Source organism: Macrobrachium nipponense, chromosome 46 (genome assembly GCF_015104395.2).
Source record: "Macrobrachium nipponense isolate FS-2020 chromosome 46, ASM1510439v2, whole genome shotgun sequence".
Taxonomy (NCBI): Eukaryota; Metazoa; Arthropoda; class Malacostraca; order Decapoda; family Palaemonidae; genus Macrobrachium; species Macrobrachium nipponense.
Genome location: NC_061106.1, coordinates 36,655,010 through 36,667,624, shown reverse-complemented (window position 1 = coordinate 36,667,624; position 12,615 = coordinate 36,655,010). Strand labels below are relative to the sequence as shown.

At 35.3% G+C, this 12,615-nt stretch overlaps 1 protein-coding gene across 3 annotated transcripts in view; it reads right to left on the bottom strand.

Moving 5' to 3' along the window:
* The window catches only part of LOC135214910 (uncharacterized), a 72,304-nt gene that overhangs the window by 22,491 nt on the left and 37,198 nt on the right, over window positions 1–12,615 (bottom strand). For 2 of the 3 annotated variants that reach the window (XM_064249379.1, XM_064249377.1), the window contains exons 9-10: window positions 10,014–10,067; window positions 5,143–6,189 (exon numbers count right to left, since the gene is read on the bottom strand). In XM_064249379.1, the coding sequence (XP_064105449.1) occupies window positions 5,143–6,189; window positions 10,014–10,067 (1,101 nt within the window). The remainder of the gene's footprint in view (window positions 1–5,142; window positions 6,190–10,013; window positions 10,068–12,615) is intronic. The other variant, XM_064249378.1, reaches the window with a different exon arrangement.

Here is a 12,615-nt window from a genome sequence, read left to right as displayed (position 1 = left end):
CAACCAGCTTCCTCTCCCGTATCACAACTAATGCCTGCTAAAGCTTAAAATTTATTGGCAGTATGGCAAAGGAAGTCCTGTCTTGCGCTTTCCTGAAGAGCGTCCTTTTGATGAGTGCCTTTGCAAGAATCCTACTGAACGTCGCCGAGAGTCCTGACGTGCAGGACGTCGAGCCTTTACATAACCCGTAACTGCCTTATCGCAAAGTCTTGACTGCGGTAGAGAAAACGAGATCTTCCCTTGAGCTTTCCTTAACTCCATCCACCTTTGCGAAAAGCAATATAATATTGACAGAGACCTCTTGAATTCACGAAACCCGAGGTCTTGCTGGGTTTCGAAGACGAAGTTGTCTGTTCACTTTAAGCTTCCTCCGAAGCACTGCTTACTTCACATTCTTGAGGCTCAAATCTTAAACAAGAGCTTGAAGAGTTCAACAGAAACGTTCAGCCAGGAGACAAACCTGGCGTGCGCTCGGCGTCCATTGGCGAGGACGCTCGGCGTCCTGGCACGCGCTCGGCGTCCACTGGCGCGCGCCTGGCGTCCATCCGAGCATCCCGTTCAAGCCGAGCGTCAAAAGAAGCGTGCAGAAAAGCGTCACGCTCCTGACAGGCGTCAAAACAAGCGAGAGAAACTGCCTTCTTTTTCATATTTCTCGGTGGAAAGACGTACACGTGATCAGGCGACGTTCACCTTCTTACTTCTCACTGAAACGCATAACGAGAGAGAGAGGGGACGTGAAGCGTCCTCTTCTATATAAGATAGCGTATGCCTAGCCACAAATCCAAGTAAATAAATCAAAAGACAATTAGGATACTTAGCGGCAATGAAGTTTCCAAAATCCTAAGACGGAGGTACTGAAAACAGGTGTTTTCAGCACCGGCGACAGAAAAATTATGAATAGAAAATGGGAATGGTTCCTGATACCCGCCTCCCAGCGGCGGGAATGGGTACTAACCACCTGGCCGACCACTGCGTGTGTCGGAAGTTTTTTTAAATTCTGTCGGACTTCAGAAAATACAGCTATATATATATCTGACAGGTAAGTTTCATGAACAAAATCTGCAATAATGTATTTCTGCTGTCCATTGAATTATATGAATTTGGAGTTTGTTGTTGCAGTCACTATCATCCATAAGGTAATAAATGAATGTTAGGTCATCAACAACCAATACAAAAACATATTCAAAATTTATCGTAGCGATGTCATTAAGGTCTCATGCTAAAATGAGAACACTTCTTACACTCCTGAGATACATAATGTGAACAGTTGTTTCAACTTTTCACTTAAAAATTCAATGATAGGAAAGGTCTTATAAAAATAGTAATTCTCTTCTTAAATCCCATTCATAATATTCTGTAAAATGACATGCCTTCAGTGAGTGATATAAGGCAATTCTATGCCAAACAAAGACCCACCTAATGTTGCTTCAATGTGAAAGCTCTGTAAATCACATCATTCTGTGTAAAATAACAAACATGGAGTAGAAAAACTGATATTTAATGTGTTATAATCCAAATAACACATAAGACATGGCTTTCCCCTAAAATTTTGCAAAGAAATGGTGCAATGGAATTTTTATGGACAATTAAAAAACTGTCTTCTCCTCGTTGGGCAAACATACTAATCTGTACCACTCCAAAATACATATATAATATGTTCTCTAAGATTCAGTGCATAGAGGGAAAATAACTTAATGCATTAATGACCACATAAAATATCCACAAAAACAATAGAGCTCAATAACCAGAATTACAGACTAATCCTGATTCTTGCCACAGAATTAACAACATCTTTGAAATACATGCAATAAAAGCATACAGTAAAAGTACAAGTCAGATGAAGATGATTAAATCCATTGAAATCTCCCCAACAAATTCATAAAACTTGACAAATTTGGACAAAAGAAATTTAATCACATCGAAATCAAGGTATACTTCCAACTTAAATTTCCTTTTCCTGCCAACATTTCAAATACTACTTTATTTGTACATAGAAGACAGTTCAGTACTATTGCTGAGCAGCCAATTCTTAATTGGGGGCTGGGAAAATTGTGAAGAGTTTTCCAAGTGCACTAGCTCATCATTTACTATATGCACACTTCCTGTGGGTAGATTTTGTCTCCAGCTAAATATAAAATTAGCTTTTACCAAGTTTTCCTATGCTATGGAAAAAAATATCTTCCAACAATAAATAATTATATCAATAAATTCATGGTCTTTTAAGAGACATACAGCAATTTCAGGAGTGTACTTTCAGGGATATTTGAAAAACCCATAATGCCATTCCTTGAAACATCAGTACATATTACCAAATCTTCCTCTATGTTGATTGAAACTTTAGGTTATGGAAGATGGAAAACAGCTACTACATATATCCCCCACTGCTGCCTCTGCAACATTAGTTTCCTAGACTAGCTATGGCTACATTAAGACTATATTAGTACAGCCGCTACATTTACATCCCCAATGAAGCAACAATTCCTTAGCTGCTTCAAGTGAATTCAGGACACATTTCTAAAAGACCATAATAACTTGTTTTGCATCTAATACATTATGCCAGCTATTGTGGCATCTGTGAACACTGTTTGAGGATCCTGGACTGCCCAAAGTGATAAATAAGTCTGAGTTTAAGACCTCTCTCCTTACTGTTCACAAAAACATACCAAGAAATTACTACATTGACCTGCAGTCTAATAAAATTTGAAAAGAGAGAGTTCATCAAAACATTACTACAATCATTTGGTGTGAGAGAGACAGAGTTCAGGACCAAGAATGTCAGAAAAACAACAGGATGGTCCCCATACTGAAAGGAAGTCTTGGCAATCACTCATTACAGCATTGCAGACTTAGTAGTTATTTAGCAGTCAGTATGTCTACTCTTAACCACGTATTAAGGCATAAGTAAAAATGAAAGCTTGTAATTTGAACGGGAACCTCAACATTCAATCCTTGAACAAACTCTGAAACTCAGTATGTAACTAGTACCTAAATTCATTAATTAGGTATGCATTTTACAATACATATGTTTAACATAGCCTAGGTCTAATCATATATGTATACATATTCTTCATTTAAAAAGGGGAGATGAGCAATAGAACTGTCTACCACTGAGACCTGCAAATAATCCTGTTTCCTGTAAAATATTTTGACTTCAGAAATCTGCCATAATACTTAAAATCTAAGAATAATAATGCACTCATGTGCAGCATCATAAATAACATTGTTGCATGCGATTATAAATTGTGTGCTTAAAAAATAGCATTACCTGCATACAGAAAAAAAGACAAAAACATGCATTCCCCTATGTGCTGACAACTGAAAAGCTTTAATATTAAAAAAAAAAATTCTTTTGCACTTAAGCTGACAAAGCTATCCTGCATAATGTTTTTCTAATATTAATTATTTATCCAAGAAAAACTATATGTGAAGGGAAAAGCATTATAATCTAAAATAGGACACAGCCAAATTATAATCTAATTAGGTCAGCCATCTCTGCTGTCACAAAGTATTTATAACTTCCCCATTACAGATTTCTGTGAGAATTTTCTTCAACAGAAAATGGTAGTCACAGGGATTACAGAGGACCTCAAAATATCTAACAACACCAAGGGGAATGAGGGAAGTAAGTACAATATATTGAAAGAATTATCAACACATGACTGAGGACCAAAAATATCAATTATATCCAGATACTGTACAGCACAATTAAATTATTAAGAGTTACCTGGCATGTACAGTAAGTACAACAAATTACTCTGAACCAACTGATTCTTTGCATTATATATGCTTAAGTAAAACAACTTTCTTCCACTTACCTTTGATCTACCTTACCTTTTTTCCTACCTGAAACATGATTCTCCTTTTTCTTAAATCTACACATTTCTTCTCCTAACCTTGTTTAATATTCAAATATTCAAATAGGTACAAAACTGGAAATATACTACTTCTGACTAAGCTTTACAAAGGCAATGACCTCATACAGTGTACTACATACTTCAAATTCAGGCAAATGTTGCCATGTTTGAATATAGAAATGGGAGAATGAGTCATGAGTGTCCATCTCATTTTCACTAAAACTTTTTACTTTACCTCTACTAAATACTAGAGATATTTGTACTTCTGTCTGAATTCCTAAATATTAGTTTTTTGCCACAAATGTTAAATACGTATTCCATTGTATAGTATCTACAATTTTTTAAATGTAACTTGTCAAATTCTTCATCCATATCATGGATAATTATTTCATGCTAAAAATTCTTAAAGAAATTTCCCTAAAGTATACTCTATCACACACATAAATAAATTTCCCTAAAGTATACTCTATCACACACACAGAAATTTCCCTAAAGTATACTCTATCACACACATACTATACTATTAGCAATAAATGTAAATTTCTCTCAACATCCTAGTAAAATGTGATAACACAGTTTTCTAGAAAACATGATTTGCCTAGAATCTCCTGCCATTTTCCTTAAAAGGAACAGAAAAATATCATTTGGAGAAAGACATATTAACAAGTTGATTATTTATTATTGAACTATATCTGTATTTTCTAACCCAATTTAATTTTCATAAATAAAATTACCATACGTATCTAACACTCCAGATATAATATAACAGTGAATCACTTCATATATTTAATAAAATAAATTATCCCAATGCAATATAAGCATCCAGAAAAGATAGAAACTTAATATAATCTTGGCTTTAAAATTTAAAGTATTAATTTGGAAAAGCAACTGGATTCCCAAATCAAGCAGAGTAGACTGTACTCATATAAAACCTAAATTCTTACCCTTATTTATTAGAAAAGTCAAACAGGTGGCAAATCGAACATATCAATGAAACAGTTAAACTGAGATGAGTCAAGTCATTTCATGTAAAATAATTCCTGCAAGAAATTCTTGTCAAAGACAATGTGACTATCAAGATGGCTAACCGAGGAGTTCTATAAGTAGCCTATCCTTAGCTTGGCCTAATTACTAATCTACATGCTAAGTCATATATTTTATACTAAGCGATTTTAACTACTTTTCTACTTCTCAGAACATTGCTTCATATTGTCACACCTAAAGTTAGCTATTCTAAACTACAAAACAATCTAGTAACAACCAATGACATAAAAGGAGCAGTACATACTGACATCGCAGAGAAAGCTAATTCTTGTTCCATCAGACGTAAACCTGCATGGCACTGTGACTTTTCTTCTTTTCTTGCTTGGACTCAGGTTAAGAGCTTTTAAGGAATCTGAGGCTGTTTCTACACCAACTGGAGAAGTCTTAGTTGGTAATTGAGTTGAATCAGCAGAAAAACTTTTTTCTAAAGGGTGTTTACATTTTTTACAGTTATCATCCTCATCATTATTTTCTGTCAATCTGGATGTGGAGGGGAGGGATTCACCTGGCATGGGGTCTTCTTCAACCCCTTTACTTTCACTAAGACTACACACTAAATCAGTGTCACTTCCTAACATACTACTACTGGCTTTGGATGGGGATGTAGGCACAATTCTGTAAGCACCACCTGGCTTCTTTGCATGTCCTTTGGCAGAGAAGCCCTTTAACCATGGTTTTGTAGGTGACTGTTTTCGAGAAGACTCGTTTGCCCTTGAAATCATTTCTTGAATACTTTTTCTTATAAAAGAAGTTTCTCCTATTGTTTCACAACAAGGATCACTTTTGGACTTAGACTCATAAACAACAAAAGTTTCATCAGTAGCCTGCCGCTCATGGTTGCAGAAATCAGGTACACTTATAGACTTTGTAGTTACTGCATGTGCACAACTTTCAACACTGGCTTTATTTAGCACATCAGCATCTAAATTTTGAGGTGTTGAGGCTTTGTATTCATTATCAGGATTTGCTTTATTATTGCTACATGGCTGTCTTAATTCTTTGGAAGAATTGAGATTAGGGGAGGACGGTAGGAGGGGAGAGCCTTCATGAGGCGATGGAGGGGTCTGAGGACGATCTAAGGACGGTTCAAGAGGAAGTGAATGTCCGTCAGGGATTTGACCTGTTTCCAAATTTTGACCAGCCTCTTCACTAACTTCTACAAGGGACTCTGACCCAACTGGCTGGTCACCATGAAAGTGATGGCATTTGGCACACTGCACTTCCTGTGGCATTTCTTCCTCCTCTCGAATTGTGTTGCATGCTACTGAACAACATCTACCACTACACACCGCTAGAAAGAAAAAAGAAACAAAAGTAACGTAAATCAAATGCAGATCAAAACTCCCCAAAAACAATATCAGCATAGCTGGCATATCAAGCAAGCAAAAACAAAGGTGCCAATACATAACAAAGGTCAAAATTTACAACATATATGTAAAGAGACAACAGTGCTGCTGCTTGAACATACAGTGGGAGGGAGGGTAACATCCCTTAAGCTACAAGCAAAATGAAAATGTAAAGTTTTGTGGTGTTACAAATGACACTACATCTCACTCACCTTCCTTTAGCATAATTTTTCAACAATAAATTTACCTTAATTAAATTAACTGTTTAACCATATGCTACAGTCATGGAAACCTACCTTGAAAGATGTTATTGACCAATTCATCAATATTCCTTAGACCTGCTAGACATCTTAATATTTCACATTAAAATAATGAATTCAAACAAGTAAGAAGGAAAATGAATGAAAATAAAAATATAAAATAAATCTGGTCTAACCAGCTCTCATTTAGTAATACTTTCTTTGGCAATGAAAGAAAATAGATGTTAAATTATGAATCATAATTTTAAACATTTTCATTCCACAATTACATACAGTAATGAAAATGATGGAGACTGTGCCAATACACTACACTTGAACTAACATCAAAAATATCCATGAAGAATTACATATTTACCATACAATGTGCAAGGCTAGAAATAAATCTCCCAATTCTCCATGTACCTAAAAATGTGCCATCTATGACAGTTAAAACAAACACAAGCTAGAACAATGCCATAATTCTGTGAGGTATGATGGGGGTACAAAAATGCACTCTTTACTTCACCCAAGGTATAATTCTGTTTACCAAACTTATGTTTCCGAATTAATTATACAGTGTACTCTACTTGTTCAGAACTACTATAAGCTATTCAACTACTGACCCCATTGAGGGGTACCACTACCTAGTATGTATGTGGCAAACTCTAGATGGTAGCAAAATATCCTCTACACTATCTCTTTGGCCCTAGCTGCACTGTTTTCTGACTTACTTTTTAGCTGTTCCCTCTAATTCCTCTCATCAAGTTGTTCAACATCTTTCACATTACCTCTCCCTAGTTTCACCTGCCATTTAAAACAAATTCTTAGGGCATCCCTATGGAAGTCTACAAATAAAACCACTGATCCTTTTAAACTAATCCAGTAGTAATAATAATGATACTCAAGGGTTTTAGATTACATTCAGTCCTAAAGTTAACCAAAAACATGAAAAGGTGGGGTATATGAATATGAAACTGAAGGACAATAATACTGAAGAAATGTTCCTCTTCATATAAGACCTATCAGAACAACACACCAAAACAACAATCCATATACTGAAACTGGATGTTTGTCATAAACTAGCAAACTGTTTCCTCTTCTTGCTCTTGGTTTTGCTGTTCTTTCACATGCATCAGACAAGCTTCACTACTCTGATCTAGCTCTCTAGCCATGCACAGGAATGAAAATACTTGTAAAAAAAAAAAAAAAAAAAAAAAAAATTTATTTTTTAGATTACCAAATTATTTGGTATAGTATAACAATTATGTATACAGCAATAAATATGCTGGAAACCACCAGCCTTCTACTAGAGAGGTTTAAAGGGCTTTCTAAATTTATAAATTCCACAGTCTGTGAAATGAAAGATCCAAAACACTCATTACTAAGGGAATTTTAAATGTTATATAACAAATATACCAGCATAACACAGGACACAGGAAAGGGCTATTGTGTGTGAATAACAAGAACATTGTGCATCTTTCAGTAATTATTCTACAATATAGTTCCATTTATTAGCAGTGTAGTGATGACCTTCATGTTATGAATAGTAATTGATTCTTTGTATTTACTATTATGTATACAACTAAGCCTTGTCTATAAATAAATATATCTTTGCTGGCCATTACCAACTCTGGAAGTCTTAATTTTTATCTTTTTTCCCGGATAGCATAATGAGTACGTAATGACAACTAAAATATTCAGCTACTCTTCCTATTTGAATGAGCTTGTTTTAGAAGTGATGTAAAAGTTCCATCACAGCAGATATCTGAAATAATGGAGTGGAAATTGGTTTACTGTGATAATTAAGCATGATTTTTCCTTTGAAGTTATCTGCCTTATATCTCTTTAAGTGTCAAAAGCTGAATGAACTCTGTTTCAGTCAAGGTGAAGCTGTGACTTCAACATATCAATTATTCCAAGCAGTTCAGGCAGCTTTGGCAATCGATGCTGAAATCTGAAGGAGGATGATAAATCCTGCCTTACTGATAAAAATCAGAACTTCATTTAAGCTAGTGTTTTCTTTGTTAGGTATACCTCATAGTGTGCCTTTTGCAGTATCCTGTCTGCAGCTGCATCTATTTTAGACTTTCACTACTAGTCCATTCATTTCCCTTTCCCCCTTTGTTGTTAAATTTCTTCTTAAACTTCATATTTCTCCAATATCAACAACAGAGGATAATAATTATAAATTGAAATTGACAAAAGTCCCATTTAAATTACACATTGACAAAAGTCCCATTTAAATTACACATTGACAAAAGTCCCATTTAAATTACACATCAGCAAACATCCCATTTAAACTGCACATAAAAAAGATGGAAGACAAGACCACCACCAACCTCATCCATAATATGTGACAGGTATGCCAAGATAATGGGGACTATTGCATTGTTAATGACAATTCTCAAGTCACAGGGACACTTGTCTACCCATTGCTAAGCCAGCCTGATGTATTGGCAATCACCATCATCTCATTGTTTTGGTGGGAGGGGGCCATAACTGCTTCTGAACAATTTTATTTCTAATCTGCTTTCTCTTACTTCTTTCAATTAATCAGTTATTCACATACTAAATCTAATATTCGTGAAACAGGCAACAAGGACTCAACCTGGTACCAGAAAGATCTTTAGGAAAAATGCTTACCAAAAGTGCCACAAAACCTTACTCTGAAAATCACTACAACATGTTATCTTTACATATAGTAAATAAAAGCCCTATTAAACACTAACAAAATTAAATTTAGTTATCTAGATCTTCCATGAGGATCATTACAACGCAGACTAAAATATCCATATACTAAAGCCATCACCATAAATTGGTACAATAATAACACCTAACAAAAGGGAGTTGCACATCCAACTGTTTGAACTGACAACAAAATGGAGTATGCAAAATACAACAGGTCTTTTAAAGAAGCTAATTTAGAAGTAGTACTAGTCTTAAAGAACCACTAAAAACTATGGGATATCCATACAAATAAAGATACTGCAGAAAAGTATATACATTAAGGCCAATTCACAAGCAAAATTTTTTTAAAGTGAAAAATATACCGGAAACTTCATTACCAAATATGAAAGTAGTAAAAGTATACAAGACAAAACAAGTTTTGAGAAATATCAAAACTTGCTAACCTACCATCCACACAAATATGTGAATGATCTACATAAGAAATATCAAAAGTAGATTCCCGAATAAGATGAAAATGATCAACAACAACAATGAGAGTCACACCAACAGTACATTCTAGCCATCAGTAACCACGGTGGGAAGCCCCGAGTACAAAAAAACTTATCACAGTAGCTGAAATCAAAGTTCAAAATGCAAAATCTATCCAGTTACAACTAATTTATTCTTACTTCATATCAGTTACAAAATATAATTCACTAGACTACACATATCTAAAACTGAAGATCATACGACAAAATAATCTGTTCATACTTGACTAATACCACTGTATATGTGTTTAAGTCTTTGACATTTTGAGCATTATGATCAATGAATATAATTTTTTTTTGAAAATATTAACTCACTTTTTCTATTAGATACGTATCTGGTTTTCACCGTGGACCGTTGTTCTAACAATGCTGAAATGGAGATACAGTACAGTAGGCTTTTGTTACCAAAACCTGTAATGCTGTTACTGATTGATCCCTTCCTGTGCTCCATGCCCAATGTATACAGATCTATGAATGACTTAAATTCTAATGACCATTACCAAAGTAATTTCACGTCCACAAATCTTATTGACTAACTCCATTTCCTAAAAGTGCACAACTTGATATAATCTTTGGAAAACAAGTTTTTAATGATCTAATTGTTGACAAAACTTATGAATACATTTTGACTTCCTAACCTAATTGTTCTAGATGGAACTGCTCTGTTGGTCAGAAAGTTTTATGAATTACAGTAGTACTTCCAACTTAAAACTGATGCCATCATAACAATCAATTTATCAAATCATAATATTTTGCAGCAATATTAACAAAATGAGTAACACAAAGCCTAAATAAAAAATAATCAAAACAGTATGCTCCAGGCATAAATAACATATTCAAGAAATCTGGCAAAATTACAGAAAAATTTATATAAAAAATAAAAACTAACAACATGCCTTGGCAGACACACTTGGCCCCAGAACAATTGACCATTTTGTAAGCCTTTTTTGCTTTAATGGTAGTATTCACTGCATAAAGTTAAATTATTACAATACAGGTTTACAATCACTTATCCAAAACCCTTGGGGCAAGCTGTGTTTTGGTTTTTGGATTTCTTCAGATTCTGGAAACTGAAGATTGCTTCTATAACATGCACATTTCACTTCCAACAATAACATTCCATAAAACTAAAATATGGCATCTACAAGAACTGTAATTTGTTTATATACGTACAAATGTATCATCTGATCTCATGTATCATGTGATCCTTAAAATTTTGTTCCAAAACATGATTTCATCATATATACAGTAGACCCCTATATTTGCGAGGAATCCATACAGTACCCTGCCCCCCAAAAGCTAGAATCTGCAAATACTTAGAACCCCCTTTTAAAAATGCTTACAACTGCCTATCTTGACGTTCAAACACCAAAGCATCTCCAAAATCATCTACATCTAAATATACATTAAACTATTATCCTATTACATACTGTATTAATCTTTGAAATAATAATATTAATATAATTTCAAAGTAAATCTTTGACATTTTATCATTAAAAATATACGTAAACATTTTATCATTAAAAATATACGTATGTACATATGTACTGTATGACTTACAGTTAAACATACATGTATGAAAATAATCTAGTCCCCCTAAGTATTCAGCCGGGCACATTTTCTTCCATATATTAATATTCAAGCCATCCCATTTTCTTTTACAGGGGAAACATTTGTATGTATGTAAATCACAAGAGAGAGAGAGAGAGAGAGAAACAAAAATATGTCTGAACATTAAAAAAAAAATTTAATACGTACTACGTACATATTAAGATTACATACTAGTACAACATATGTAAATAGGGTACTCACCAGTGATGAATATTGATCAAAGATGATGATAATGAATTAATTAGCTTTGCAGTCCAATGAATGGCAATGATGATGACTCCACAGCTAAGCAGAGGAGTTACATCTCCTCTGAGGGTGTCTCATCACCTTCAGGAAGCACTTAGGAAGGCACTAATTTAGGTGTTTGGGGAGACATTTTTTCAGGGAATTTAAGAGGCATTACTTCAGGCAATTTGGAATGCATTTCTTCTGGGGTTTGGGGAGGCTTTGGAAGTTTGAAAACTTTAAGGAGTGTTCCATTTAAGGATCCCATGTTGAAACAAACTCCTGCGTCTCCTTGATCACTCTCCTAATTTGGGCAGACATTCCTAAGTCAGGCCCTCCTCCTCCTCCCCTGAACCTGAAATGTCTTCTTTCTCGCTGGCAGACTTCGTCAGGTCTTCCAAATCCTGGTCTGTGAGGGGGTCAGACTGGGCATCAATGAGGGTGCCGATCTCATCCTTGGTGATGTCATCAAAGCCTTCTCAACCAAGAATCATCACCAACTGGACCGCCTCAACAATGGCCGAATGTTGAATTTCCTCAGGAGAGAAGCCCTTACAATTATGCACACAATACGGCCACAACTTTCTCCAGCATGCGTTCAGACAGACATGGCAATTGTGAATTTAAGCCAATAGACTTTAAGTGTAAATTCACTGCCCCAGTCCATTACATCAACAAGGTGCTGGAGGGTTCCCAGTGTAGAATGCCTTGAATGTACAGATCACACCATAGTCAATAGGCTGGAGGAGAGAGGTGATGTTGGGAGGGAGGAACTCGAGCTGAACTCCCTAGTAATAAAGATCAAGAGGGCGGCCACCAGCATTAGCCATTATCACAACACCTTGAACTCCATATCTATGTCTCCCTGGTATTGCCTAACTTAAAGGATGAAGCTTTGATGGGAACCAGTACATTGTAAGGACTTTGGTGATTATAAATCCAAAACACAGGCAGCAATGCCTTGTTCTTATTCTTGAGTACCCTGGGATTTGCAGCCTTGTAAATAAGACCTGGTTTCAGCAGGAAGCCGACTGCATTCCCCACACATTAGGAGGATAACCCTATCCTTCTTGGCCTTAAA